The sequence below is a fragment of the Tenrec ecaudatus genome, chromosome 2, assembly GCF_050624435.1.
Source record: "Tenrec ecaudatus isolate mTenEca1 chromosome 2, mTenEca1.hap1, whole genome shotgun sequence".
Taxonomy (NCBI): domain Eukaryota; kingdom Metazoa; phylum Chordata; class Mammalia; order Afrosoricida; family Tenrecidae; genus Tenrec; species Tenrec ecaudatus.
In genome coordinates this window covers 42485368-42511094 of record NC_134531.1, presented here as the reverse complement: position 1 = coordinate 42511094, position 25727 = coordinate 42485368, and the positions used below count along the sequence as shown (strand labels likewise).

The 25727-nt window shown below is 40.7% G+C and overlaps 1 protein-coding gene, 1 non-coding gene and 1 pseudogene across 4 annotated transcripts in view; 2 read left to right on the top strand and 1 right to left on the bottom strand.

Annotated features, from left to right (window-relative positions):
- Positions 1-25727, top strand: part of HMGCS1 (3-hydroxy-3-methylglutaryl-CoA synthase 1) — a 29336-nt gene that overhangs the window by 1475 nt on the left and 2134 nt on the right. For 2 of the 3 annotated variants that reach the window (XM_075540995.1, XM_075540996.1), the window contains exons 2-10: positions 4801-4859; positions 16162-16619; positions 16923-17048; positions 17549-17713; positions 19950-20115; positions 21118-21288; positions 22391-22497; positions 23208-23333; positions 25509-25672. In XM_075540995.1, the coding sequence (XP_075397110.1) occupies positions 16172-16619; positions 16923-17048; positions 17549-17713; positions 19950-20115; positions 21118-21288; positions 22391-22497; positions 23208-23333; positions 25509-25672 (1473 nt within the window). In that variant the 5' untranslated portion in view covers positions 4801-4859; positions 16162-16171. The remainder of the gene's footprint in view (positions 1-4800; positions 4860-16161; positions 16620-16922; positions 17049-17548; positions 17714-19949; positions 20116-21117; positions 21289-22390; positions 22498-23207; positions 23334-25508; positions 25673-25727) is intronic. The other variant, XM_075540997.1, reaches the window with a different exon arrangement.
- On the top strand, positions 9611-9743 carry LOC142442068 (small nucleolar RNA SNORA63). Its single transcript, XR_012783323.1, has one exon. It is a non-coding gene; the product is annotated as a small nucleolar RNA SNORA63 (small nucleolar RNA).
- LOC142441858 (U2 spliceosomal RNA) lies at positions 11725-11836 on the bottom strand (annotated as a pseudogene).

Genomic DNA, 25727 nt, shown 5'->3' with positions numbered 1-25727 from the left:
AGATCATGGACTTTTTCCATGAATCTTTTGAAGCCCTCACCGTACATAACAGGACCGACACCAATTCAGCAATTTCTACATGTACAATTTAGTGACATTGCTTACATTTAAGTTATGCCACCACCCTCGCCCTCCTTGTCTGAGTTGTCTCCCCCCTTAACATTAAACCCACTGTCTCCTAAGTTTCCTGTCTACTCTTTTTTGAGTTGTCAATTTGATCTCATATGAATGATTCTTTTAAAAGAGTAATGTTCAAGCAGATATTTATTTAAGGTCTAAAGATTTCTTTTAAAAAATTAAGTGATTTTTGTGTGACAAAGAAAAAGGATAGGAATAGATGGGGGGGGGGGGAGACCTTTATTTTTTTTGTGTGTCTAACCTTTGTCCATTTATGTCCTAAATTTGTAATAGGCCCTTTTTTCCCCTAGATCATTTATACTTTAATCAGTAGCCCCAGCTTTCAGAAGAGGCTCTCCATGCGGACAGTTTTATGAATATTATGTTTGGGAGCCTGCTTTTGATTTTCTAAATAAAAACTTCTCCAGGGTGTTTTGTCCGTCATGCTTCTTTAAGCGTGGAACTGATTTTGAGATTTTTTAAAAAAAACTTAGAATTTAGGTAGTTTTTCTCAGAGGAAATGCTCAACCCTCAGATATTGGTGTAATTTTTATTTCCTGGGTCCTTCGGGATCATTTGGAGCCCCGGTGATGCAGTGGGTTAAATATTAGGCTGCTTACCTCAAGTTCAGCAGCTCAAATCGAGGAGCTGTTCTGCAGAGATTTGCAGCCTCAGAAACGCTATGGAACAGTCCTACTCTTGTGTAGGGGTGTCATGAATCAGAATTGACTGATAGCAATGGAGTTATTTTTGTTGTTGTTACTGTTTAGGATTATTTAAAACCTGGTTAGGGCTTCCATAATCCAGTGAAATTGGATGTTGGGAATGTGAATGGGATCGTGATGGGTCAGACAGAAGAATCTCTGAATATTTTGTTTTATTTGGAAAGGGATATTCAGTTTTGTAGTTTTCTATTGGGTGACCAAAATATGAAATGTCACATAGAAAGGTGTAATTATTTTTTTATTTCTCAAGAAGGTAGTGCTATGGATTAAAAATGTTGAGAAACATTACCTAATTGGACGGGCAGCTGCTGGGACTGGATGCTAAATAATCTCTTCACCTTCACCCCAGGACTTGGCATATGGTTCTGTCGACTGAGTATAGTTAGAGCAAGAGAAGAAGCCTCATCTTGTGGAGGAGGGTGTGTGTGTGTGTGTTCTTCTCTGATCCCAGTTAGACACCATACTTTTTCAGTTTCAGATTTGGGAATAATTGAGAGCTACTATTTGAATAGCAACACAGAGCCATTTTCCTTCAACCCCTGAACACTATTTGGTGCTGCAGCCCTTTCTAAAGTGTTAACACAAAGAACAGCTTCCTGGTGAGGGCTATTGAAATCTTTATTCTGAACAGATTTGTCCCCTATTTTTCATAACCTAATTCTAAATTAAGCCCCTCACACAATGTCTACGACTGCAGTTGAGTGTCCTTTACTGAAAGATCCAACAAAACCAAAACCAAACTCACTGTCTTCAAGTCAATGCCAGTTCATAGTGCATTGTGTAGAACTGCCCCTTTGACTTTCCAGAACTAGCTGTTCAGTGGATATGGCTTCATCTTTCTCCCCAGGAACTACTGGTAAATTCTCCCAACTGCCAACCTTGCTGTTAGAGCACAATGCAAGGAGCCACTGTGCCACCAGGGTTCCTATGCCACTTTGCCAACAGGGGACCATGGCTTAGTTTAGATCTGAACTTGTTTTTCATAAGCATGAGCATGTAAGACTTCGTTGTGAATGACATGCTCTACTTTAGGAGTACAGGGTCTTGATTAGATATAAGTGTGGGCAGAGCTTTCTTAATGATGGCTCTTGCTTGCTTACATGGGTAAGAAAAGGTTGTCAGCTCCTTCTCACCTTCCGAGATTTCTTATTTTTAACAGTGAAAAAGATCAGCAGGGAATTGCTTTCAGTAGTTTGTCATGTACCAAAATGTAGACTGGTTGAACTTCTCTGACTACTTGCTTGAATCAAGGTTTAAAGAGGGAGGCAAAAAGAGGAATTCAGAACACTTGAATGATCCCCGGAAGAGCCCAGACTTACAAGTGCCAGAGACAGCATCCTTGCATAAACCTGATTGGCCTGAGGCAGGTTCATCTTTATTCAATTTGAATCTTGACCAGACTGAGCACGCCTTATTGTGTCTCAGGAGTTTCCAAATGGGCTTTCTCGTAACTGCTCAGAGGTTGCCAACTGTTAAGTGTTTATTAACACATGCTGCTTCCCTCTCTCAGGTGCTCAGAAACTTTGTATAGAAACACACTTGAGTCGTATTAATTTAGTGAAAATCTGAGAACAGAAAGAGACCTGTCACTGAAAGCTTAACCCTACTCTAAGTCCTCCTCAACATAGCACTGATTTACTGGCTTCCTTTCCTTTCCTGGTCTCCCAGCCCCCTTTCACCTTCCCCACGATCAGATGGACTTTGATCACGCTGTCCTGCAGTAACACGGCAGACTTCTGTACATTTTCTTTTTTCTTCTGCTTTTCCACCCCCTCCCTCTTCTGTTGTTGCTCTGGTGTTCTCTCCTTCCACTAATAACATTGAAGGGGGGAGGGTACAATTGGCATTTGAGGGAAAATAGCATTAAAATATCCATAGTTGAAACTTGGAGGACTTGTGCTTTCCCTTGGGAGAACTGCGGCTGCATTAGAAGGTATAATTTGCAGATTGCAAAGCAGATTTTGAGATAATAAAGAACAATGTTATTTTTTCAAATTGCGTATATAATGTCATTAAAGGGAGGCATTATGGGGATGTAATGGCCTTTTCCTTCACAGCTCAAGTTTTTAGAAAATGTTTTAAATTTTCTTTTTTGTGTGTGAGTTGGGAGGATTATTACAGCAAAAGGAACCAAGGCTACGAAGAGTTCTAAATGAAACGACCTAATCATTTGTGGGTGCTATGAGTTGGGATAGACTCAGTAGCAGTGAGTTTAATCATATGAAAAGGAGTCTTTGTATCTATGTTGAGGAAACATTGCACTGATAAGGTCAGTGGTACAAACCCAGTAGCCCTTCCTTGGAAGATAAGAGTGAGGCCATCTGCTCCTATAAAGCCTGGTAAGCCTTATGGAGATTCCTTTTGAGTTATAAGTCAGGATGTATTGGATGACATCAGGTTTTTTTGGTTTTAATCATGTAAATGAAGTAAAGAAATAAAAAACAAATCAAAACAGACACCCTACTGCTGTCAAATTGATTCCAACTCAGATACTGATTCCAACACAGATGCTACAGTTTTCTCCCAAGGAGAGACTGGTGGGTTGAACTACTGACCTTTTGCAGCCCAGTGCATTTCCCACTACACTTTGACCAGGCAAAGCTGGGGAAGGGCCTTCTATTTAGCACCTCTCCTTGCCTGATTAACTAGAGGAGATAGTGTATGTGTTAAACATAGGTGCTATTGTCTCCGGTAATTAACCCTTCAAAACAAATGGACTGAAGAAAATGTGCCAAATTCACTTGCTCAGTTTATTTCCACTTAATTACATAAGATTTAATGCTCCGTTGTTTTGACATTGCAAATGCTTATCTATGTGACACACTTTTTAAAGGTTAGAAAGCATAGGAAAGGTAATAATATTGAAAAATAAGAGAATTGGATTAGATCAATCAAAATGACTTGGTCTTTCTAGAAAGAAACATTTTGTAAAAAAGAAAAAATACTAACAAGACTTAGGAGCCCTGGTGTTGTAGTGGTTAAGGAATTGGGCTGCTTAGCACAAGGTCCACAGTTCAAACCCACCAGTCTCTTTAGAGAGAAAGATGAGGCTTTCTGTTCCTGGGTAGATTAAGAATCCTTGGAAATCCCCAGGGACAGTTGTGCTCTGCCTGATAGGATCCCTATCAGGATTGGATTGGATGGCAGCAATTTTGGGGTTTTCTGGTTTATTAGTACTTCATTTTATAATGAAACATTTTTCTGGTACCATGTTTTTATGTAAACACCACATGTACATTGTTGTTTTCCTACCAACCATGCACACCCCCCAAGGTATTTTCCACAAGCATATCTTGCTAATGTGTGTGGTTACAAAAATACCTTAAGGGAAGGATGAGGTTGGCAAAATTCATGTGGATGTGTCCATTTTTGTTTATTCATTTCTCTTAAAGTTGCACAGGGCAAGCATACGCTCCATTTTATAGATGAGGAAACAGATTCAGAAGCCTTGGCTTGCTAAAGCCACAAGCTTTTAGATCTGTGGTTCTCAGCCTGTGGATCTTGACCCCTTTGGGGGTTGAATGACCTTTTCACAGGGGTCACCCGTTTTATAACAGTAGCAAAATTAAAGTTATGAAGTAGCAAGAAAAATCATTTTATGGGTGGAGGGTCACCACCACATGAGGAACTGTGCTAAAGGGTCGCAGCATTAGGAAGGTTGAGAACCACTGCTTTAGGTGGAAAGAGTAGCCCCTTGACCCTTTTGGTCTTTTATTCCAGACCTTTGCTATTTTGCCAGAGTGAGATCTCAAATTTCACAAAGAAGACTGCAGCATGCCCAGCCATGTGCTTGGCTTAAAGTTTCTCCTTTGACTTGAGCATCGTCATTGAATCTGTAACACTATTACGGCTAATAGCGCCAGGAAATGCTTTATTTTACACTCTGATTTAGTCATCTGATTTGAATTCCTGTGGTGATTTATGATTTTTGACAGACGTTCTTATTTGAAATTCCTAGTGCCTGCAGGAGGAAACAGAGAGAGACCTGGAGACTGCACTTCTGTCCCTTTCTCACAGGTACACCATGCTGCTCTGCAGGGGTGCGGTGGCGGGGAGGGCTGTTATTCTCGAGCCATTAACTGTTCTGATACATCATACAGTTTTAAAACCCCTTTCAGGATGTCTTGTCCTTTAAAAATCAATAAATGACACAATGCTTCAGGCAACTGAGTGTCTAATTTTGTGTTTATTAGGCTAACATGCATATAAACTTAAACAAAAATGTACTGTTTACTCAAAAGGAAGAAAGTGTAGATACACACAATGTGACTCCATGAACTCATAAAAGTAACAGGTAAGCATATTCTTTGCAGGCAGAGATGAAGTGTCAGGTTTGCCTTGGGTCTTAGGTAGGTTCTTAATTTAGGAGGGGGCAAAAACATTGCTCTACTTGTTAGATTTAAGACCTGTATACAGATAATGCTTTTAAACTTACAGCCTCAAAAGTTATGCATCTGGGTTATGGGAGACTGTTTACAATGTATTGTGTTAACTGAAGGTGCCCTAGTGGTACCGTGAGATACAGATCGGGCTGCTGAGTGCAAGCTCAGCTGCTTCTATGGGAGAAAGAATGCTTTCTGCTTCCATAAAGATCTACTGCCTGGGAAACCCACGGGCAGCTCTGCCCTGCCTATAGGGTCGCTCACTGTGGGTTAGAATCGAGTCCATGTCAGTGAGTTTGGTGTTTTAATCAGTAAGCTATTTTTCCCCCCAGCCATTTGTCTTTCTTATACCCATACTTCCTATTACTCTGTTTTTCCTTTGTGCCTCACTATTTTATTTACTTAACATTCAGCATCGACTATATGCCAAGCACTAGACTGGGTACCAGGGACCCAAGGATGAGCTTTGAAGGGGGGTTTAAATAGCATCTTGTCAAAGATCACACATGTTTTGGAAAGAGTTCTATTGGCCAGGGATAGAAGGGGCCGAGGACCCTGGTCCAAGTTTCCTGATTTCTTTTTTCCCTTGCTTGCTTCCCTGACATTCGCAGATTTTAAAGGTCCTTGGGAAATGGTACTGTCCCCCAAGGCTTCTCCACGGCCAGCTTTGATGCCTGGAAACTTTCCACCAGAGACAGTGAGCCATCACTGGAGGGAGAAAAGCTCTAGTCCTTTTGTTGGAAGATACCTTTGCAGTGTTGACAGTATTGTGGGGCAAAAGTGGGCCTTCTATCCACTGCCATGAAAAAGAATGGTGTTAAAAGAACACTTAACTGTTTTCACCACATCTATGTAAAAACTCACCACCTGCAAGTCAATTCCAACTCATAGCAACCCTATTTCCATTCATTGTGTTTGTTTCTCACTGAAGCTTAGATTAAAAAAAAAATTTATTGCTGATACAATATTCTGAAAAACAGTAAGATCCTTCCTTATTGCTGTAGATTACAAAACATGCAGGTTATTATTTTAGCTGTCTGAATTTTAAAAACTATATCCTACTTAGAAAAATGATGTGATATTTAGAGTAATGAATTATCCAAAATACCCCACAGTGGCTATATAAAATGTAAACACCTGAAACTAGACCTTTAGCTAGTTTTTGAAAATGTTTTATTTGTTGTTGTTCTAACTTATATCTTGTCTATCAGAGAATTTGAGAGAAGGTTGAAGCACACATGTAATCAGCTACAAGCAAAGATTACAGGCCAGAAATTATGTCCACCTCTTCTGTTCTTTGAAATGCCCTGGAAGCAATTATTTCCATGCATTAATTTTCCTTTACTTCCTTCCTTAATCACACTCCTTGATTTCAACCAAAGTACAAGTTGCCCACACTTTCTGAAAGGAGAGTATTCCTATGAAATGTTTCACAAACCCAAATGCTGTAAAATGAAGAAATAATTACCATGAATTTATATAACTCCTAATTTCTTTTTTGTAGAAATCTTTTTAAAACAAAAATATCAAAATGTGAAGTTCTTGATTTTCAGCATACCCTCCATCTAGGTCTATATCATTTATATATATTTTTAATCATATCACAATATTTCTATTTTCTCAAGAACTTACTATTTTATTTTACTTCCTTATCCAGCAAATGCAACTATCTAGTGCTTTCTAGCATGTTTATTTCTTTTAAACTTTCATTATTAGTTGAAGGTTTACAGAGCTAATCAGTTTTACTAACAATTCATACAGACATATCTTGCTTCAACTCATCCCTTGAAATCCCCTCAATGTACCATCACTTGTTCTACTTCCTTTCTATATTTTCTTTTTTTGTGTGTGTGTGTTTTCTATATTTTCTTGCCTCCATCTCTCCTCCATTCCTATCCTCTGAATTTTGTCCTTGGGCAAATGATGTATACTTTTAATTAATATCAATGGTTGGTTGGTTATTCTAACACGAAGGGAGTTAGTTCAGTTCCAGACCGGAAGGGTGAGTAAGGACCATAGTCTTGAAGGTTCCTACCAGTCTCTAGCCAACCAGGCTCTTATGATTTGAGTTCTTTCTCATAATGTATTCAAGACCTTCTAATGTGATTCTTCTCATCATTCGTCTTTCCTCTGTTCTTTAGATGGCCACTCATGAGCTTTTTAATGATAGGGTTAGACAATATAATTTTTTCCCCATACCAAGGTTTATTAGCAAGCAGGCAGAGAACAGAGCCAACACTCAAGTTCCATGATTCATTTTCAGTTTGATGTGTTTGGATTATAACATTTCCTTTTTCTCTTCCTCAAATAAAACCCTCCGAGAGGTTTTTTAGTAATCGCGTTATACCTGATTTCATAAGTACCATAAATAAAAAGAACTCATCAAAGCTACTCCTACTGTGATAGATAATTACTAATTTTTAATTGATGTCTTGCATTATGGCTTTTGTAGAGTTGTCTAGCATTATAAGGGTGTTTTAATATTTAGCCAGTGTTGCTACTTGACTCTCTTAACAGTCTTCACTGAATTTAGTAATAAGAAAATCTATTATTAGCTTTTTTTATACCTTTAGAAAGATTATTCATACACAAGTCCACTGTTAAATGCATGGCTGTAACCAGCAGGTTCATGGTTTGAACTCACCAGCTACTCTGTAGGAGAAAGGTGGGATAGTCTGCTTCCATAGACTGCAGCCTAGGGTACCTAGGGTTACCTGTGGGACACATCACTGTGTACTTTACTGTTGCTATGAGTTGGACTCACAGCAGCTGGTTTGGTTTCTTAGCACGGGAAAAAGTGAAGGGTTGAAAGACCGTAAAGAGTAGCCTTGTGGGGAGACTGGGAAAGTGGTTTTATCTACTGGGATGACTTATGGGGTAATGAATGGAGATAACAAGTTTATGAGTAGATGATGATAAACTTGCGGTGTTCTGCCTGGTTTCAGATGACGTTATAGGGGGTATATGTTGGCAGGTCAAGTACCTTCAATTCACAAAGTCTGTAGTCTTTCATTTTAATACATTTGAGACGTAGAAAGGGAGTTATAGTTGAAGGGGACAGGAGGTAAGAGTCTTAGCTATACCCTCTCAGCTGTAGGGCTTTCGCTAGAATAAAATTGCTTTCCTGAATTGGGTACAGGACTGAGCTGAGTACTCTAGAGGTCCTGGTTGTGTGCTATCCAGTCAGTTCCAACTTCTAGCAACTCAGAGTACCACTGCTGCCTTGCAGGGCTTCCTAGGCTGAACGGCCGGGTCTTTTCTCACGTGGAGGGGCTGAGTCAAGCTGTTGGCTTAGGAGGTGTGCTTCGCCATCGCATCAGCAGGGCTCCTTGTTGGAAAGATGATTATGTTGTGTCCAGCTGTTCTTTTTTCCAGTGCGGAGTGTAGCAATGCATGTACTAGGCTTGCGGACACGCAGCATACGAGTTTAATACATTTTGTTGTGTCACTCTTGCACAGTTATTAAAAAGTGAAAAAATAATAAATAAAAGTGAAAAAATCTGTCAAGATATTGCTCAATTTTCCATATTTGGAGTGTGGTTCTCCTGAATTATTGTTATTTTTGTAAAAAACAATTTATTGGCTTATACTTCACCTATTATACAACTTTATCATTCAGTCATATTAAGAAGAGGTGTACAATCATACTACAATCAATTTCAGAATATTTTCTTTGTGTTCTTATTGTTGTTAGCTCTCCATCTCCCCCATACTCTCCTGCCATGTCCCTAGGTAAATGTCAATCCAGGTACTGACTATAAATATAACTAGCATGGATTTCATACAGAAAATCATAAAAAACCACAAGTAGGAAGAAATCACCTCAAACCAACAATGACTAGAGAAAACAGAGAAAAACCTCAGTGGAAAAGAAAGCAGAAAATCTTAACATCAGGAAGAAGTTTAAAATGGGTCAGAAGGGAGATTTGGTGATGCAGTAGTCTATTTTAACCTCACTTCATATGCCGTCATTGACGTTACAGTGCTCTCTGTCTGCTAGCAGGCCTATTCACATCCTTGACTGGTCAGTGGGGTTTCACGGGAGGCTTAATCCAGGTCGGAGGCTTGCAAAGGGATTGTGGGCTTCCGCTGTCATCCATACCCTTCTGCAAATTTGTGTTCATAATGTATGCTCTCATACCATTATCTCCTTTGAATTTGGCTTTTATTCATAATTTTGGGATCACATACAGACTGGTGTGCTTCCTCCATGTAAAGTTAGTGGATCCCTCACATAGATGTTTGCTTTCTTGAAGACAAGCCTGTAAGACCCCAGACATTAGTCTTTCTGATAGCTACCATGATTTGCTATTGCACCCGTGTCTTCAGTGATCTCTCCATAAGAGCAAGCCTTAAGCAGGGCTGTGTCATAAGAATGTATGGTTACAGCAGGATTTAGACTACAATATAGCGGTTTAGTACTATTGTGTCGTTCCCCCTGCTTACAGTAAAGCTGTTTCTTATCTATCCCTGTCTGCAAGTCTCTTGTAGCAGCCCAGGGACGCTTGGTCTCAGACATACTGAAAAGAAAAAAAAAGAATGAATTGTTTTAGATTGGGGCTAGAATTAAGTGCAAACCTAAAATCCATTTCCTGAATTAGTTTAAATTCAGGGTTGTGCGGTCTGTAATTTTCCACATACCAGGTGGTGCTAGGACATTCCTGTTGTGAATCTATGATAAAAGAATGAGAAGGTGTGGATGCTGGTCTTTGGGTTCACAGTTTTGGTAACCAGCCCAGTTGGATTCCTGGTGAAGGAGTTGCCATTCCAGTTTTTAGACCATTTTGATGTTTGCATGTATGGTTGATTAATTATAATAGGAATCCTGATTTCATCAATGAACTGGTGGCCCACTGGGCACATGCTCAGCTGCAAGCTGAAAGGTTTGCAGTTTTAACCCATGGGCCACTCTGCAGGAAGAAGCTGTGGCAGTCAACTTCTGTGAAGATACATAGCCTTAGAAACTCTGTGCTACTCTGTCCTATTGGGTCCTATGACAGTGTTTCGGGCACTGAGTAGAACGGTGTGATGAGGATAGAGCAAAGGTAATTGTAGTTAATAGTTGCAGATGAGGGAAGATTGGATAATAATACTTGTTATTTTCCTTGATTATTAACTTTAGCATAATTTCCCATGTGGGCTTTTTAGTGCCAGGTGCATAAACCAGAGTGATGCAGTTTTTTGTTGTTTTTTTTTTTTTACATTTTATTAGGGGCTCATACAACTCTTATCACAATCCATACATATACATATACATACATCAATTGTATAAAGCACATCTGCACATTCCCTGCCCCAATCATTCTCAAAGCATTTGCTCTCCACTTAAGCCCTTTGCATCAGGTCCTCTTTTTTTTCCCCTCCCTCCCCGCTACCCCCTCCCTCATGAGCCCTTGATAATTTATAGATTGTTATTTTCTCATAAATTGCCCTATCCGGAGTCTCCCTTCCCCCCCATCTCTGCCCAGGGAGGAGGTTACATGTAGATCCTTGTAATCAGTTCCCCCTTTCCAACCCACTCACCCTCCACTCTACCAGCATGGCCCCTCACACCCCTGGTCCTGAAGGTATCGTCCACCCTGGATTCCCTGTGCCTCCAACTCCCATATGCACCAGTGTACAGCCTCTGCCCTATCCAGTCCTGCAAGGTAGAATTCGGATGATGGTAGTTGGGGGGAGGAAGCATCCAGGATCTGGGGGAAAGCTGTGTTCTTCATCGCACCCTGACTGACCCATCTCCTCTCCTAAACCCCTCTATGAGGGGATCTCCAGTGGCTGACAAATGGGCCTTGGGTCTCCACTCTGCACTTCCCCCTTCATTCACTATGGTATATATATTTTTGCATGATGCCTTATACCTGGTCCCTTTGGCACCTCATGATCGCACAGGCTGGTGTGCTTTTTCCATGTGGGTTTTATTGCTTCTGAGCTAGATGGCTGCTTATTCACCGTCAAGCCATTAAGACCCCAGACACTATCTCTTTCGATAGCCGGGCACCATCAGCTTTCTTCGCCAGTGATGCAGTTTTTAAGAGTGCTATAGAGGATGAGGGAGATGGGAAAGCCTCACTGGGAAAATGCACATAGGTGTGTAGTTGAGTCATGTGACAGGGGCGAGGGCAGCTTGTCTGAGCATGTCTTTCTCCTCGGGGTGGTTCTGTGACAGAAGGCATCTGTGTTTGCCTGGAAGAGTAGAACCGAGTGAGAGAGGCTCTTCTAGCCACTTGGTGATCTGACAAGTGATCCAGGATAGCCCCAAAACAATTGAGGCTAGAAATCTGGGAGTTATCCTAAACTCTGCTTCCTCTCCTAACATGCATTCAGACAGTGCCTGCCAGGATGTTGGCTTCTTTCGTGATAGTCGAAGCTATTCCTCTTCATCCTTCATGTTGCAACTGCTTTGATTTATGACCTTTGTCTTATCTGGACACCATATCAAGCATCCCAATTGGTGTGCATGCCTTTGGGTCTTTCTTTCAAATGCATTCCCCATCCTGCACAGACAGTGACTGTAACAATGGCTTTCAGACTTTTGGGACTGTAAAAAATATTTTATTAAATGGATAAGAACAGATAATACACTTGATCTTAGCCAAAAGGCCGGGAAGTGATTTTTAAAAAAATAATCATTTTATTGGGAGCTCTTACAACTCTTGTTACAATACATACATCAATTATATCTGACATATATTCGTACATATATCCCATTGTTCTTTTCTAGATGTCCACTTTCCATTGAGCCCTTAGGATCAGTTCCTTTTTTCCCTCCCTCCTCCCTGTCCACCACCCTGGTGGCCCCTTGATAGATTGTAGATTGTTAATTATTCTCAAATCTCACACCGACGCATGTCTCCCTTCCCCTCTGGTTTCTGTTGTTCTTCCCCCTATATGGGGGTGTGTGGTTATGTGCCATTCATTGTGATCGGTGCCCCCCTCTCTCTCCCCCTCTTCCCCTACCCTTTTGTTATCTCTATTAAGGAAAACATTTTACATTGCAACCCAGTATATGTGTGACTAGGTGGCACAAAGGTTTCGTGAAAAATTCTTTTTTTCATTACTTAATTTATTTTTAAAAATTTGCCAGGAGCTCTTACAGATATTATAACAATCCATAAATCAGTTATATCAAGTGAACTTGTACATCTGTTGCCATCATCATTTTTAAAACATTATCTTTCTACTTGAGCCCTTTGATATCACATCCTCACACACACACCCCACCATCTTGCCCTCGTGAACCCCTAAAAAATTATGTGTTATTTTTTCATATCTTAACACCATCCACTGTATCCACATCCACTGTATCCACACTGTACCACCATCCACTGTATTCATCCCCCTGGGGGGGTTATACATCCATCATTGCTATCAGTCCCCATACCTTTATGGTAACACTACTCCTGTTACTCCTGTTACTATTTCTGAGGGGTTTCTGTCCTGGACATGTTGAAAGCACTTATCTGTACCAAGGTACGTATTCTGGTCCAGCAGGATTTGTGAGATAAAACTGGCATCATGATAATGGGGGGAGGAAGCAATAAAAAACTAGGGGCATGTACGTTTTGTTGGTGCCATATGGTAGCCTGGATGAATTATCCTTTCCATGTGACAGTTGTGAGGGAATGTCCAGTTGTCTACAGTTGGACTCTGGGTCTTCACTCTGACCCCGTACCTTCACATCAATATAATTGTTTGTTTTTTGATCTTCAGATGCCTGATCCCGTTAACACCTTGTGATCACACAGGCTATATACCTTCTATGTGGGCTTTGCTGTTTCTCTGCTAGATGGCCACTTGTTTAACTTAGGAGCAGTGGTTCTCAGCCTTCCTAATGCTGCAACTCTTTAATACAATTCCTTATGTTGTGATGACCCCCCCCACCATAAAATTATTTCTGTTATGATTCAGGCAACCCCTGTGAAAGGGTCATTTGACCCCCAAAGGGGTCATGACCCACAGGTTGAGAACTGCTGACTTAAAGCCTTTAAGATCCCAGATACTGTATCTTTTAATAGCCGGGCACCCTCAGCTTTCTTCACTACATTTGCTTATGTACCCATTTTGTCTTCAGTGATCGTGTTGGTAAGTTGAGTATTACACAGTCCCAGGTTATTAGAACAAAGTGTTTTTGTGTTGGTAAAACATTTAAGTATAGGCCCAGAATCCATCTGCTACCTTAATATTTTTAACACGTAAATATATGTACATAGACTAATACCCCTGTTTACAAACCCAGGGACAAGGAAACAACAACTGACTGAAAATTGATGGCGAGGAGGGTGTAGGATGTCTGATAGGGCTTGATCAAGGGCAATGTAACCGAGAGGAATTACTGAAACCCAAATGAAGGCTGAACATGATAGTGGGACAAGAGGAGGTTAAAAGGAAATAGAAAAAGAACTAACAGGCAAAGGACATTTATAGAGATCTAAATACAGGCATGTACATATGTAAATATATTCATATATGATGATGGGGAAATGTACCTATGTACATATATTCATAGGTTTAGTATTAAGGAAGCAGATGGACATTGGGCCTCCACTTAAGTATTCCCTCAATGCAAGAACACTTTGTTCTATTAAACTGGCATTCCATGATGCTCACCTTCCTGACCTGATCGCTGAAAACAAAGCAGGTGCATAAGCAAACGTGAAGAAAGCTGATGGTGCTTGGCTGTCGAAATATATAGCATCTGGGGTCTTAAAGGCTTGAAGATAAACAAGCAGCCATCTAGCTGAGAAGCAACAAAGCCCACATGGAAGAAAGACATCAGTCTGTGTGATCATGAGGTGTCGATGGAATCAGGTATCAGGTATCAAAGACCCAGAGCAAAAAATCATAATGTGAATGAAAGAGTCTAGTGCAGAGTAGCGACCCAAAGACAATCTGTAAGCAATTGGACTTTCCCTTACAGAAGGGTTGTGGGGAGAAGACCAGGCCAGTCAGGTGCAGTGTAGCACCTATGAAACATACAGCTTTCCTATGGTTTTTAAATGCTTCCTCCCCCCACTATCATGACCCTAATTCTACCTTACAAATCTGGCTAGACCAGAGCATGTACATGGGTACAGATAAAAGCTGGAAGCACAGGGAATACAGGACAGATAAACTCCTTAGAACCAATATTGAGAGTAGCCATACCAGGAGGGTAAGGGGAAGGTAGGGCGGGGTGGTGGGGGAGGGGAACCAATCACAATGACCTACCTACAATCCCCTCCCAGAGGGATGGGCAACAGACAAGGGGGAAAGGGAGACATCAGACAGTGCAAGACATAAAAAAATAATTTATAAATTATCAAGGGTTCAGGAGGGAGGGAAGGGAAAAATGAGTTGCTGATACCAATGGCTCAAGTAGAACGAAAATGCTTTGAAAACGATGATGGAAACATATGTACAAATGTGCTTGGCACAATGGATGTTAGTATGGATTGTGATAAGAGTTGTAAGGGCCCCTAATAAAATGACTTTTAAAATATATATATTTACATACCTATATTTATACCTCTCACCTCTTATTTCTTACCTCTACTTCCTTTTACTTTCCTCCTTCCCCACTATCATGTTCATCCTTCATTCGCTCTCAGTAAGTCCTTTCAGCTACGTTATAGTTGATCGACACCACTAGGCATGCTACATCCTCCTCGTCTTCAATTTTAGATCCCTTATTTCTCCCCTGTCCCTGAGTTTGTGGCTCCCCGCTTCCTCCTCTCCCATGGCCCCCCAGAACCATCAGTCCCACCATTAGTTTCCACTCAGGATTGTTTATCCTGTAGGGGGGGGGGGCGGGGGAGGGCGCTATAAATAGTTGCAGGTCTATCTGCTGGCTTTTTTGAATGTCCCCCAACCAGACCTGGTCAGATGCCAAGCACTGTCCCCGAATCCAAAGTCTATATTCAGGGTTCTTCGGGGACTTCTGTTCTTGTTTATTTAGAAGATGAACTCTAGCTGTAGAAAATATAGGCTATTGCATTTGACCCTCTGATGGATTTCCGAGCTTGTCTTTGCTTAACACTTTAATCATTTGAGTTCTCTCTTGAGGCTTCTCTGAAAGGGTAGGATCAGAACAGGCAAGGCTGTGTACACATGGCTTTGGTGGATGTGGATGTTGTGGTTTCCTAATTGCTGGGGTGCTTTGGATCTACAAAGTATGTAGTATTGTGTGAGCCATCGGTGTATAAGTCAGTGGCTATGCACAATCAATATATCTATGCTGAATGGATGATTTAGTTAAGCTGTTTTGGCCAGGAATAGATCAGATAATTGAATTCCGATTTGCTAGCCATATTATTAAATTGTTGCATTTTATCTTAGACGTCTTTATAGCATAGAATTCAGAATCTCATTTGAATTTTGCTTATATCTAGTAATCATGTTTCAAATCTAAATATACCCAAGTTTGAATAAAGAGAAAGCCTTGCAAAGGGGCTCTATGTAATTTTAAAGGCAGTATAGTATTCATACTATAATTTCTCAGAAACTCACAGAGGCAGTTCTACCCTGTCTTATAGGTACACTGTTGGTAGGTTTGGTTTTTGGTATAATTGCCAGTTACCAGTGGGTTATACATTGGATGCAAAGTTTGAGACCACCAACTGCTGTACCTGTACAGCAAGATGAGGTTTTCTACTCTCATGAAAGGTTGCAGTCTAGGAAACTCACGAGGGCAATTCTAGTCTGTCCTATAAGGTCATTATGAGTCAGAATTGACTCCACGGCAGTGAGTTTGGGTTTTTTTGTCTTATAATTGTACCTTCCCTATATTATATTTAAAATGGACTGTCCTAAATAAAATATACTAAATTTACAACTAAGCTTAATATTTCAGGATAGCTGAACTCTTAAATAGGTATTGTTTCTCAATATGTTAACTTGAAAATCAGCAATGTATAACCTAAGACACTGTTGGTGTTTTTCCCCTGTTGTTCTTTTTAAAGCTCTTTCACCATGCCTGGGTCACTTCCTTTGAATACAGAAGCCTGCTGGCCAAAAGATGTGGGGATTGTTGCCCTGGAGATTTACTTTCCTTCTCAGTACGTTGATCAGTCCGAGCTGGAAAAGTATGATGGTGTAGACGCTGGAAAGTATACCATTGGTTTGGGCCAGGCCAAGATGGGTTTCTGCACCGATAGAGAAGATATCAACTCTCTTTGCTTGACTGCGGTTCAGAATCTTATGGAGAGAAACAACCTTTCCTATGACTGCATTGGGCGTCTGGAAGTTGGGACTGAGACCATCATCGACAAATCAAAATCAGTGAAGAGTAATTTGATGCAGCTATTTGAGGAGTCTGGGAATACCGATATAGAAGGCATCGATACAACGAATGCGTGCTATGGAGGCACAGCTGCTGTCTTCAATGCAATTAACTGGATTGAATCCAGCTCCTGGGATGGTATGTTGCATGCCTCTATTCCAAAAGAAAGCAAGTTACCTTTGAATTAATGCCACATGCTGACTCCTACCAGTTCTGTTGTTTAGAGACTATGGATTTCACCTTACCTGAATTATGAATTGGTTAACTTTTTTCTGTAGGACAAAATGGTCAATTCAAACCTTTGCTGGAAGGAACACTTCCCTTTTTTAACCAAAGAATGTGAAAGGCTATTCTGGGGAGAAATACCAGACTTCAGTTTACATGTATCGGTATAGTGTGAATCATATTCTTGGATGTGAACTAACTGAAAATATTTTGCAGGACGGTATGCCCTGGTAGTTGCAGGAGATATTGCTGTATATGCCACAGGAAATGCTAGGCCAACCGGTGGAGTGGGAGCTGTTGCTTTGCTGATTGGGCCAAATGCTCCTTTAATTTTTGAACGAGGTAAGTGGGAAAGATTTTTGTTTTTAGCCCAATATGCTGAGAAATAACATATTGAGAACAACTAGTCCTTTCTGAGGGTTCATTAAATACAACAGGCAGTACCTGCAAAGTGCTGTGTTAGGTTATTTAATCCTGTGCAGTAGGTGGCATCCCCATTTCAGAGAGAAGGAGAATGGGTTTCAGTAGGCCAAAGTAACCTGCCCATAGCGACCCAGTAAATGGCAAGGGCGATTTATTGTCAGTTCCGTAGAGCAGTTGTGATTTGTTTAGTTGGGTCTGTGAAACTTGAGTGAAAACATACCACAGGAGTCTTAGGCCTGCCTGTTCATGGATACTGCTGTGTTTCATTTCCAACACTCCTTCATTTTACCTAGTGATCTCTATACTCCTCATGCACAGGGTTGACTTGATAGTTACGGAAGGCCCAGATAATGCAATGTCCTTATGCAAATATCAAGGTGTAGAACTACATTGACCTCTTCCTTTTCCGTGTCTGCCAGGGCTTCGTGGAACCCATATGCAGCATGTGTATGACTTTTACAAGCCTGATATGCTCTCAGAGTACCCTATAGTGGATGGCAAGCTCTCCATACAGTGCTACCTCAGTGCCTTAGACCGCTGCTATTATGTCTACCGCAAAAAGATCCGGGCCCAATGGCAGAAGGGTAGGTTTTACCTGTGTTCCAAGAGGGCAGCATAATGTGCTGGGTGTCTGTAATGAGAAACAGATGTGAGGGTCTCCTTCTTAGTACCCTTTAACCGTTCTCCTTCTGGTCTACCAAAGGGCATTGACCTATAGTTTCTGGGAATGTGTAATTTAGGAAAAGAGGGAAGCTTTGGGAGTGAAATGTTACTACAAAAAATACTAGTTTGATTTTTATCCCTCATAAGAAAATTGAAGTCAAGGAAAAGGCAAGAGCTTCAGTTTTACTTGTCTATTAAAGGATCTTTTCATTTTTAACCTTGATCCAGAAAAATCACTTACTGAATTGATCCTTTCCTGTCCTTCCTATTGTCTGTTTGCACTTGATCTGGGAATATGTGTTTACTTTTTTAGCACCTTCATTAATACTAGGCTTTAACCCTGAAAGAATTCTTGACGTAGTGAAAGGGACAGTATGTGGATGAATGCTGTTCTGACCCAGTATACCACAAAATATGCTTTTCACAGCAGCCTGATTTTGCTTTATAGAGGTTGTGAGAGAGGATTAAAAATATTTAGGTCTAAGGGGCCAGCCCCAATCCCAACTACGTGGACAGGCCCCCACTCCCCCTTTGCCACAGAAGAATTCACTTCAGAGAGCCACACTGAAGCTACAGCTCAGGGAGAGGGACATGTCTGGTCAAAGCTCACAGGAGCAAATGAAGGGAGAGGAAGAGAGAGTGGGATACATCCTGGCCCACCAAGCCCTGAGGATGATATTCCTCCTCAGAGCAGCCAAAGCACAGAGAGGACCATAGGGCCAGCCCCACTATGAGACACGATGTCCCTCACTGACCCATAGCGCTATGGGGACAACACTGGAATTGCGCCCCATCTGAGATGCTCACCTGGACGTGATCGTTGAAGACAAAGTGGGTACATAAAGCAGGTGCATAAGCAAATGAGATGAAGAAAGTTGATGGTGCCCGGCTATCAAAAGATAAAGCATCTGAGGTCTTAAAGGCTTGAAAATAAACAAGCAGCCGTCTAGCTGAGAAGCAACAAAGCTCACATTGAAGAAGCACACCATCCTGTGTGATCAAGAGGTGTCAATGGGATTAGGTTTTGGGCATCAAAGAATAAAAAATCATATTGTGAATGAGGGGGAGTGCAGAGTGGAGATCCAAAGCCCATCTGTAGGCAACCTGACATCCCCTATAGAAGGGCCACAGGGAGGAGAAGAGTTAGGGTGCAGAATAGCAATGAGGAAACTTATAACTCTCCTTTAGTTCTTTAATGCTTCCTCCCCCCACTATCATGATCCCAATTCTACCTAAAAATCCAGCTAGACCAGAGGATGCGCACTGGTGCAGATAAAAGCTGCAAACAAGGAACCCAGGACAGATGATCCCTTCATTACCAGTGGTGAGAGTAGCAATACTGGGAGGGTGGGAGGAGTGGAAAGGGGGAACTGCTCACAAGAATCTACATATATAACCCCCTCCCTGGGGGACGGACAACAGAAAAGTGGGTGAAGGGAGACATTGAACAGTATAAGACATGAAAAAATAATAATTATAAATTATCAAGGGTTCATGAGGGGTGAGGAAGGGGCAAAATGAGCAGATACCAAGGGCTCAAGTAGAAAGAAAATGTTTTGAGAATGATGGCAACAAATGTGCTTGACACGATGGATGTATGGATTGTAATAAGAGTTGTATGAGCCCTCAATACAATGTTTTTTTAAGTGATTAAAAAAATAAATAAAAACATTTAATTATATAATGGTTGTAGATTAAGAGCCAGGTTTGCAGTATGCAAAATACATTAATTGTGTGTATTCAGTAGTTACACATTGCATTTGTAACTTGTTTATGTAGGATTCATACAATGTGACTTGATTTTACAAACGGATGCTAAGCTGAAACAAAAAGGTCATGAAATTACATATTCACTGTAAGTTATTCTATTGTGTTTTTTTAAAGATTATTTTAAAATAATGCTGGTCCTTATTCATTACATTGATTACATCACCCACTACTTGATTATGATTTTTAAGTTTGAAAAACACCTCAGCTGTATATATGATTTCATCCCTGATTGTCTTTTTTAAATACAGTTTAAACCAGGGATGCTGTTAAATAGTGTATTTCTGGGTGCTTCTCCATTTTAGGCTATTGAACGCCCTAAGCCAAAATCTAACTTTCAAAATTAGTGGTGTATATGAATTTCACCTTCTTCTTGGTCTTCTCTTTCAGAGGGAAATGATAAAGATTTCACTTTGAATGATTTTGGCTTCATGATCTTCCACTCACCGTACTGTAAACTGGTTCAGAAGTCTCTAGCTCGGATGCTGTTGAATGACTTCCTGAATGACCAGAACAGAGATAAAAACAGTGTCTACAGTGGCCTAGAGGCCTTTGGGTAAGAGGATCGGTTGTATTTTTCTCTTTGCTTTGTTTTCGATATTCGAGCATTATATCTGTGAAATTATTTGTATAGATTTGAGAGATTTATTAGTGTGAAAGGCTCTTAGAGGTCATCTGGTCTAACTCCTTTATCTCCTCCATAAAGAAACTGAGGGCGAGTGTGGGAGAGAAACTGAGCTCCAGAAGGGCGCGCTTCCTGGCATCACTTCTTAGTCATTTTTACACAGATAAACTTTTCTGACTGACTCCTTCCAGCTCTGTTCCCATTGCCAGCATGGTTTTATGTCTATATATATATATCTATACGTGGCCATATTTATTACAACATCTTCTCTGTGCTTTGCTCTGCCTCTCTTTGCTCCTCGTGGCCGTACTTATCCTGTACTATCATAGACTTCGTCCAGATCCACAGTTTCCCTCCCTTTTAAGGCTCTTTAGTACACCATAGCAGTCCCTGGGTGCTGTGAACTGTTAAAGCGGTCAGCTGCTAACAAAAAGTCACAGGGTCAAGTTCATCCAGAGGCACCTCAGAAGAAAGTCCTGGAGATCTGCTTCTAAAAAAACAGCTTCTGAAAACCCGACGGGGGACAGTTCTACTCTGACACCTGGAGTCACGATAAGTCAGTCAGCTTGACAGCTTTTTAGCATGCTGCCAATTCAAGATTTGCCTCCTTGGTATTATGGCTTTTCTGACTAAATAACCCTACTATGGACTTGAAGCAGTATTCTGTGTGCTAATAATAAAGCTCTAATTTATTTATTAATACATTGAGATCAGTTGTCTAAACATTGTTAGGAAAAAAAAACCTTTAAAGGTGGACAGCTCTCTTCACATTTGCATAGCAGTTAACCTGCTTCTGGGTATCTGCAGGAGTGGTTTTGAACTACCGGGGAAACAGAAAAACCATAGACTTGACTATTTATTAGACCCCCACTATCGGATGTAATAAAATATAGGCTTAAATACTGAATTTACCTTTTTTTTTTAATCTTTCAGGGACGTTAAATTAGAAGATACTTACTTTGATAGAGATGTGGAAAAGGCATTTATGAAGGCTAGTTCTGAACTCTTTAATCAGAAAACAAAGGCATCTTTGCTTGTATCAAATCAAAATGGAAATATGTACACATCTTCAGTCTATGGTTCCCTTGCTTCTGTTCTAGCACAGTAAGTATAAATTTCAGCTGTATTACTCCCCTCACTTTAGTGTGTCTAACTTGTAATATTAATGCTAAGTCATAGGATGTCATTCTAGTCTCTAAATCTGTTGTTGTCCATGGATTTGAAAAACACACGGGTTGAAGTTAGGGTTCTTCTAGAAGTATTTCTGGTCTCCTTGATGTTCCTGGCCATTGTTTAATGGGGTTCATTGTTCATTCTTTTTTTTCTTTTCTTTTTTTACATTTTATTAGGGGCTCATACAACTCTTATCACAATCCATACATACATCAATTGTATAAAGCACATCTGTACATTCTTTGCCCTAATCATTTTCAAAACATTTGCTCTCCACTTAAGCCCTTTGCATGAAGTCCTCTTTTTCCCCCTCCCTCCCCGCTCCCCTCTCCCTCATGAGCCCTTGATAATTTATAAATTATTATTTTGCCATATCTTGCTCTCTCCGGCGTCTCCCTTCACCCCCTTTTCTGTTGTCCATCCCCCAGGAAAGAGGTCACATGTAGATCCTTGTAATTGGTTCCCTCTTTCCAACCCATCATTGTTCATTCTTGATGCTTGGTTGACCCATATCTTAGTTATCTAGTGCTGCTAAAACAGAAATACCACAAGGCGGGGCATGGGTTTTCTCACAGTGTAGGAGGCTTGAAAGTCCAAATTCCGGGTGCTGACTCTGAAGGAAAAGGCTTTCTCTGTCATATCTAGAGGAAAGTCCTGGTCTCCTTGCAGCGTCTGTGGGCTCGGCCTTCCCTGGAGATACCGTGTCCTGACGTAACTTCGCTGGGTCTAGGAGGTTCTCCCCACGGCCAAGGGATTTGCTTTGAGGCCCACGCTTCTCTCTTCCAGTCAGGCCTCTTACTCCCTCCCCTTCCCTCCCCTCCCCTTGGGTGCTTCGTTTCACTTTCTACCAGTTTGTGTATTCACTCACAGGGATGCTTATACTGTCTCTCTCAAAGAGGTGGAAACATGTGCTTTCCTTCGGCTTACACTAAAATTAAAGCTTTTAATCCCCAGGGCTATAGTATGAAATTTTGTTTCAACTTTTGTGGCTTGCCATGCACTCCTTGTTGATGCTTTTGATTTTCCCGTGCAGGTACTCACCTCAGCAACTGGCAGGCAAGAGGATCGGTGTCTTCTCTTATGGGTCTGGTTTGGCCGCCACCTTGTACTCCCTTAAAGTTACACAAGATGCTACACCAGGTGAGTACCAAGTCTCAACACCATTGACAGCTGGTCAAGTGAGCATTGGGTTCTGTCCTACAGATTATTACAACATTTTCATCTTCTTTTAATACAGGCTCACTTTTGCTCTTTACTCTAAACATTTGCCTAAAACTAGCTAAAGGGCAGGGCTCTGCTTGAATTAGAGTTGTTGCGTTTTCTTCTTAGGCCAATAATTATGTCTTTTATCTATTTATTTATTTATTTTTAACTATGTGTAGTTAGAAGATAAAGGAATATATAGAAGTTATATTTTTAAATACATCCAGTATGTGAATATTTACACTAATGATTACATCTGATGTGTGAGTGAAAAATAGCAGAAGCATCCTTTATTTTGTTTTATACTAAACTAATTTATATAGCTAATGACTCTATAAGAAAACTTTTATCTCGTTGGCACATTGCTTTAAAATTATACAGTGGATTAACTGTAGGAAAGTTACATAGCTTCCAATCTCCCCTATATCCTAACTTGTTTATTTTATTGGCTAATATTGAAACATGTGTGTTCAGAGGTCATAGAAAACGGGGATCAATTAGATCATATATTATCTACTAACGAAGCAGTAGCCTTTGAATCTAAGAGAAATAAAAAATGTGTTTTTATCCCTTTTGCAATAGTTTCTTCAGGCTTCATTGTGGCATGCTAGTTTTAGTCTCAACATTGGAATTATTTACTATTTTAGGGTCTGCTCTTGATAAAATAACAGCAAGTTTATGTGACCTTAAATCAAGGCTTGACTCAAGAACTTGTGTGGCACCAGATGTCTTTGCTGAAAATATGAAGCTCAGAGAGGACACTCATCACTTAGGTAAAAAAATTTTATCATGCATGTTTACATGTCAACATACATCAAAAGTCTGTTGGAGGAAGGAGGGTGTCTTGGTAATCTAGAACTGCTATAACAGAGATGTCACAAATGAGTGGCTTCAACAATCAAATTTATTCTCCCACAGTTTAGTTGCCTACAAGTCTGAATTGAAGGCACTGGCTCTAGGGGAAGATCCTTGTGTACTTTGAGCATATATGAGGGTGACATTCCTTGGAGATCTCCAGGAATCTTGGCATCAGTCTTCCCCAGGATCTAAGACATTCTCACTGGATGGACCCAGGATCCAAAGGATATACTCTGTTCCCAGCTCTTATTTCCTAGTTGGTAGTCAGGTCCCTCTTTCTCTGCTGACTTACGTCTTGTGACATAAAAAGTATGACTGAAGGAAAGGTAATACTTGAGTATTTATAAGGCTTTGTGATTCAAGATCCAACTCATCCTTATCCTGCCTTTTTAAGATAAAGAGTTTAAGATTTACAGCACCTAACACAAAGTGGAGGTTTATTACATCAAATCACAAATGGAAAGCAGTCACAGGATTTTGGGAATCATAGCCTAGCTAATTTGATAGATATTTGAACACCACAATTCAGTCTACAACAAAGAGATAAAATTATGTTAAACATGCAATTTATAAGGCAGGGATGACTGAGCATGATAGTGGGACAAGAGGAAAGTCAAAGGAAATAGAGGAAATAACTAGGAGGCAAAGGGCATTTATAGAGGTCTAAATAAAGGCATGTAAAAGTGCAAGTATATTTATATATGAGGATGAGGAAATAGATCTATGTGCATCTATTTATAGGTTTAATATTAAGGTAGCAGAAGAACATTGGTCCTCCAGTCAAGTACTCCCTCATTGCAAGATTATTTTCTCCTATTAAATTTGCATTCTGTGATGCTCACCTTCCCGATACAACTGCTGAAGATAAAGCGTGTGAACGAGTAAATGTGGTGAAGAGAGCTGATGGTGCCCAGCTATCAAAGTATATAGTATCTGGGGTCTTAAAGATTTGAAGGTAACCAAGCGGCCATCTAATTCAGAAGCAACAAAGCCCACATTGGAAGAAGCACACCAGCCTGTGTGATCACAATGTGCCGCAGGGATTAGTTACAGGCATCAAAGAACAGAAAAATCATAAAATTGTGTGCTCACCTCCATGATACCATCACTGAAAACAAATGGGTACATAAGCAAATATGACGAAGAAAGCTGATGGTGCCCAGCTATCAAAAGATATAGCATCTGGGGTCTTAAAGGCTTAAAGCTAAACAAGCAGCCATCTAGCTTAGAAGCAACAAAGCCTACATGGAACCACACCAGCCTGTGCGATTACGAGGTGTCGAAGGGATCAGTTATCAGGCATCATCAGAACAAAAAAATCTTATCATAGTGAATTAGGGGGGCAGTGCGGAGTGGGAGACCCAAAGCCCATTTGTAGGCCATTGGACATCCCTTACACATCCCCTTACAGAAGGGTCTCGGGGAAGAGACGAGCCAGTCAGGGTGCTACGTAGCAACGATGAAAAATACAACTTTCCTCTAGTTCCTAAATGCTTCCTCCCTCCCAGTATCATGATCCCAGTTCTGCCTTGCAAGTCTGGCTAGAGAATAGGATATGCACTGGTACAGATAGGAACCGGAAACATAGGGAATCCAGGGAAGATGATGCCTTCAGGACCAGTGGTGTGAGTGGCAATACTGGGAGGGCAAAGGGAGAGTGGGTTGGAAAAGGATCTACATATGACCTCCTCCCTGGGGGACGGACAACAGAAAAGTGGGTGGAGGGAGATGTCGGACAGGGCAAGATATGACTAATAATTTATAAATTATCAAGGGTTCATGAGGGAGCGCTGAGGGAGCGGGAAAAATGAGCTGAAGCAGGGACTTGGTAGAGAGCAAATGTTTTGATAATGATGAGGACAATGAATGTACAAATGTGCTTTATCCAATTGATGTATGTATGGATTGTGATAAGAGTTGTATGAGCCCCTAATAAAATGATTTTTAAAATATGGCAGTGATGTCCATACTTAATTTGATAATTTTTTGGATAAAGATTATAGGAAAATATTTACCTTCTTGCTTTGAGGTTGATTACCAGTGAGTTTCATGATATAAAATTTTTTTCATATTCTCTGTCTTTCTTGTAGTCAACCATATTCCCCAGGGTTCAATCGATTCACTCTTTGAAGGAACATGGTACCTGGTTAGAGTGGATGAAATGCACCGAAGAACCTATGCTCGGCGCCCCTCACCAAATGATGACACTTTGGAGGAAGGAGTAGCACTTGTGCACTCAAACACAGCAACTGAGGTAAACTGAGCTCCTTGCTCGCTGGTCATGACTGTAATGTGGTTCAGAGTACCAT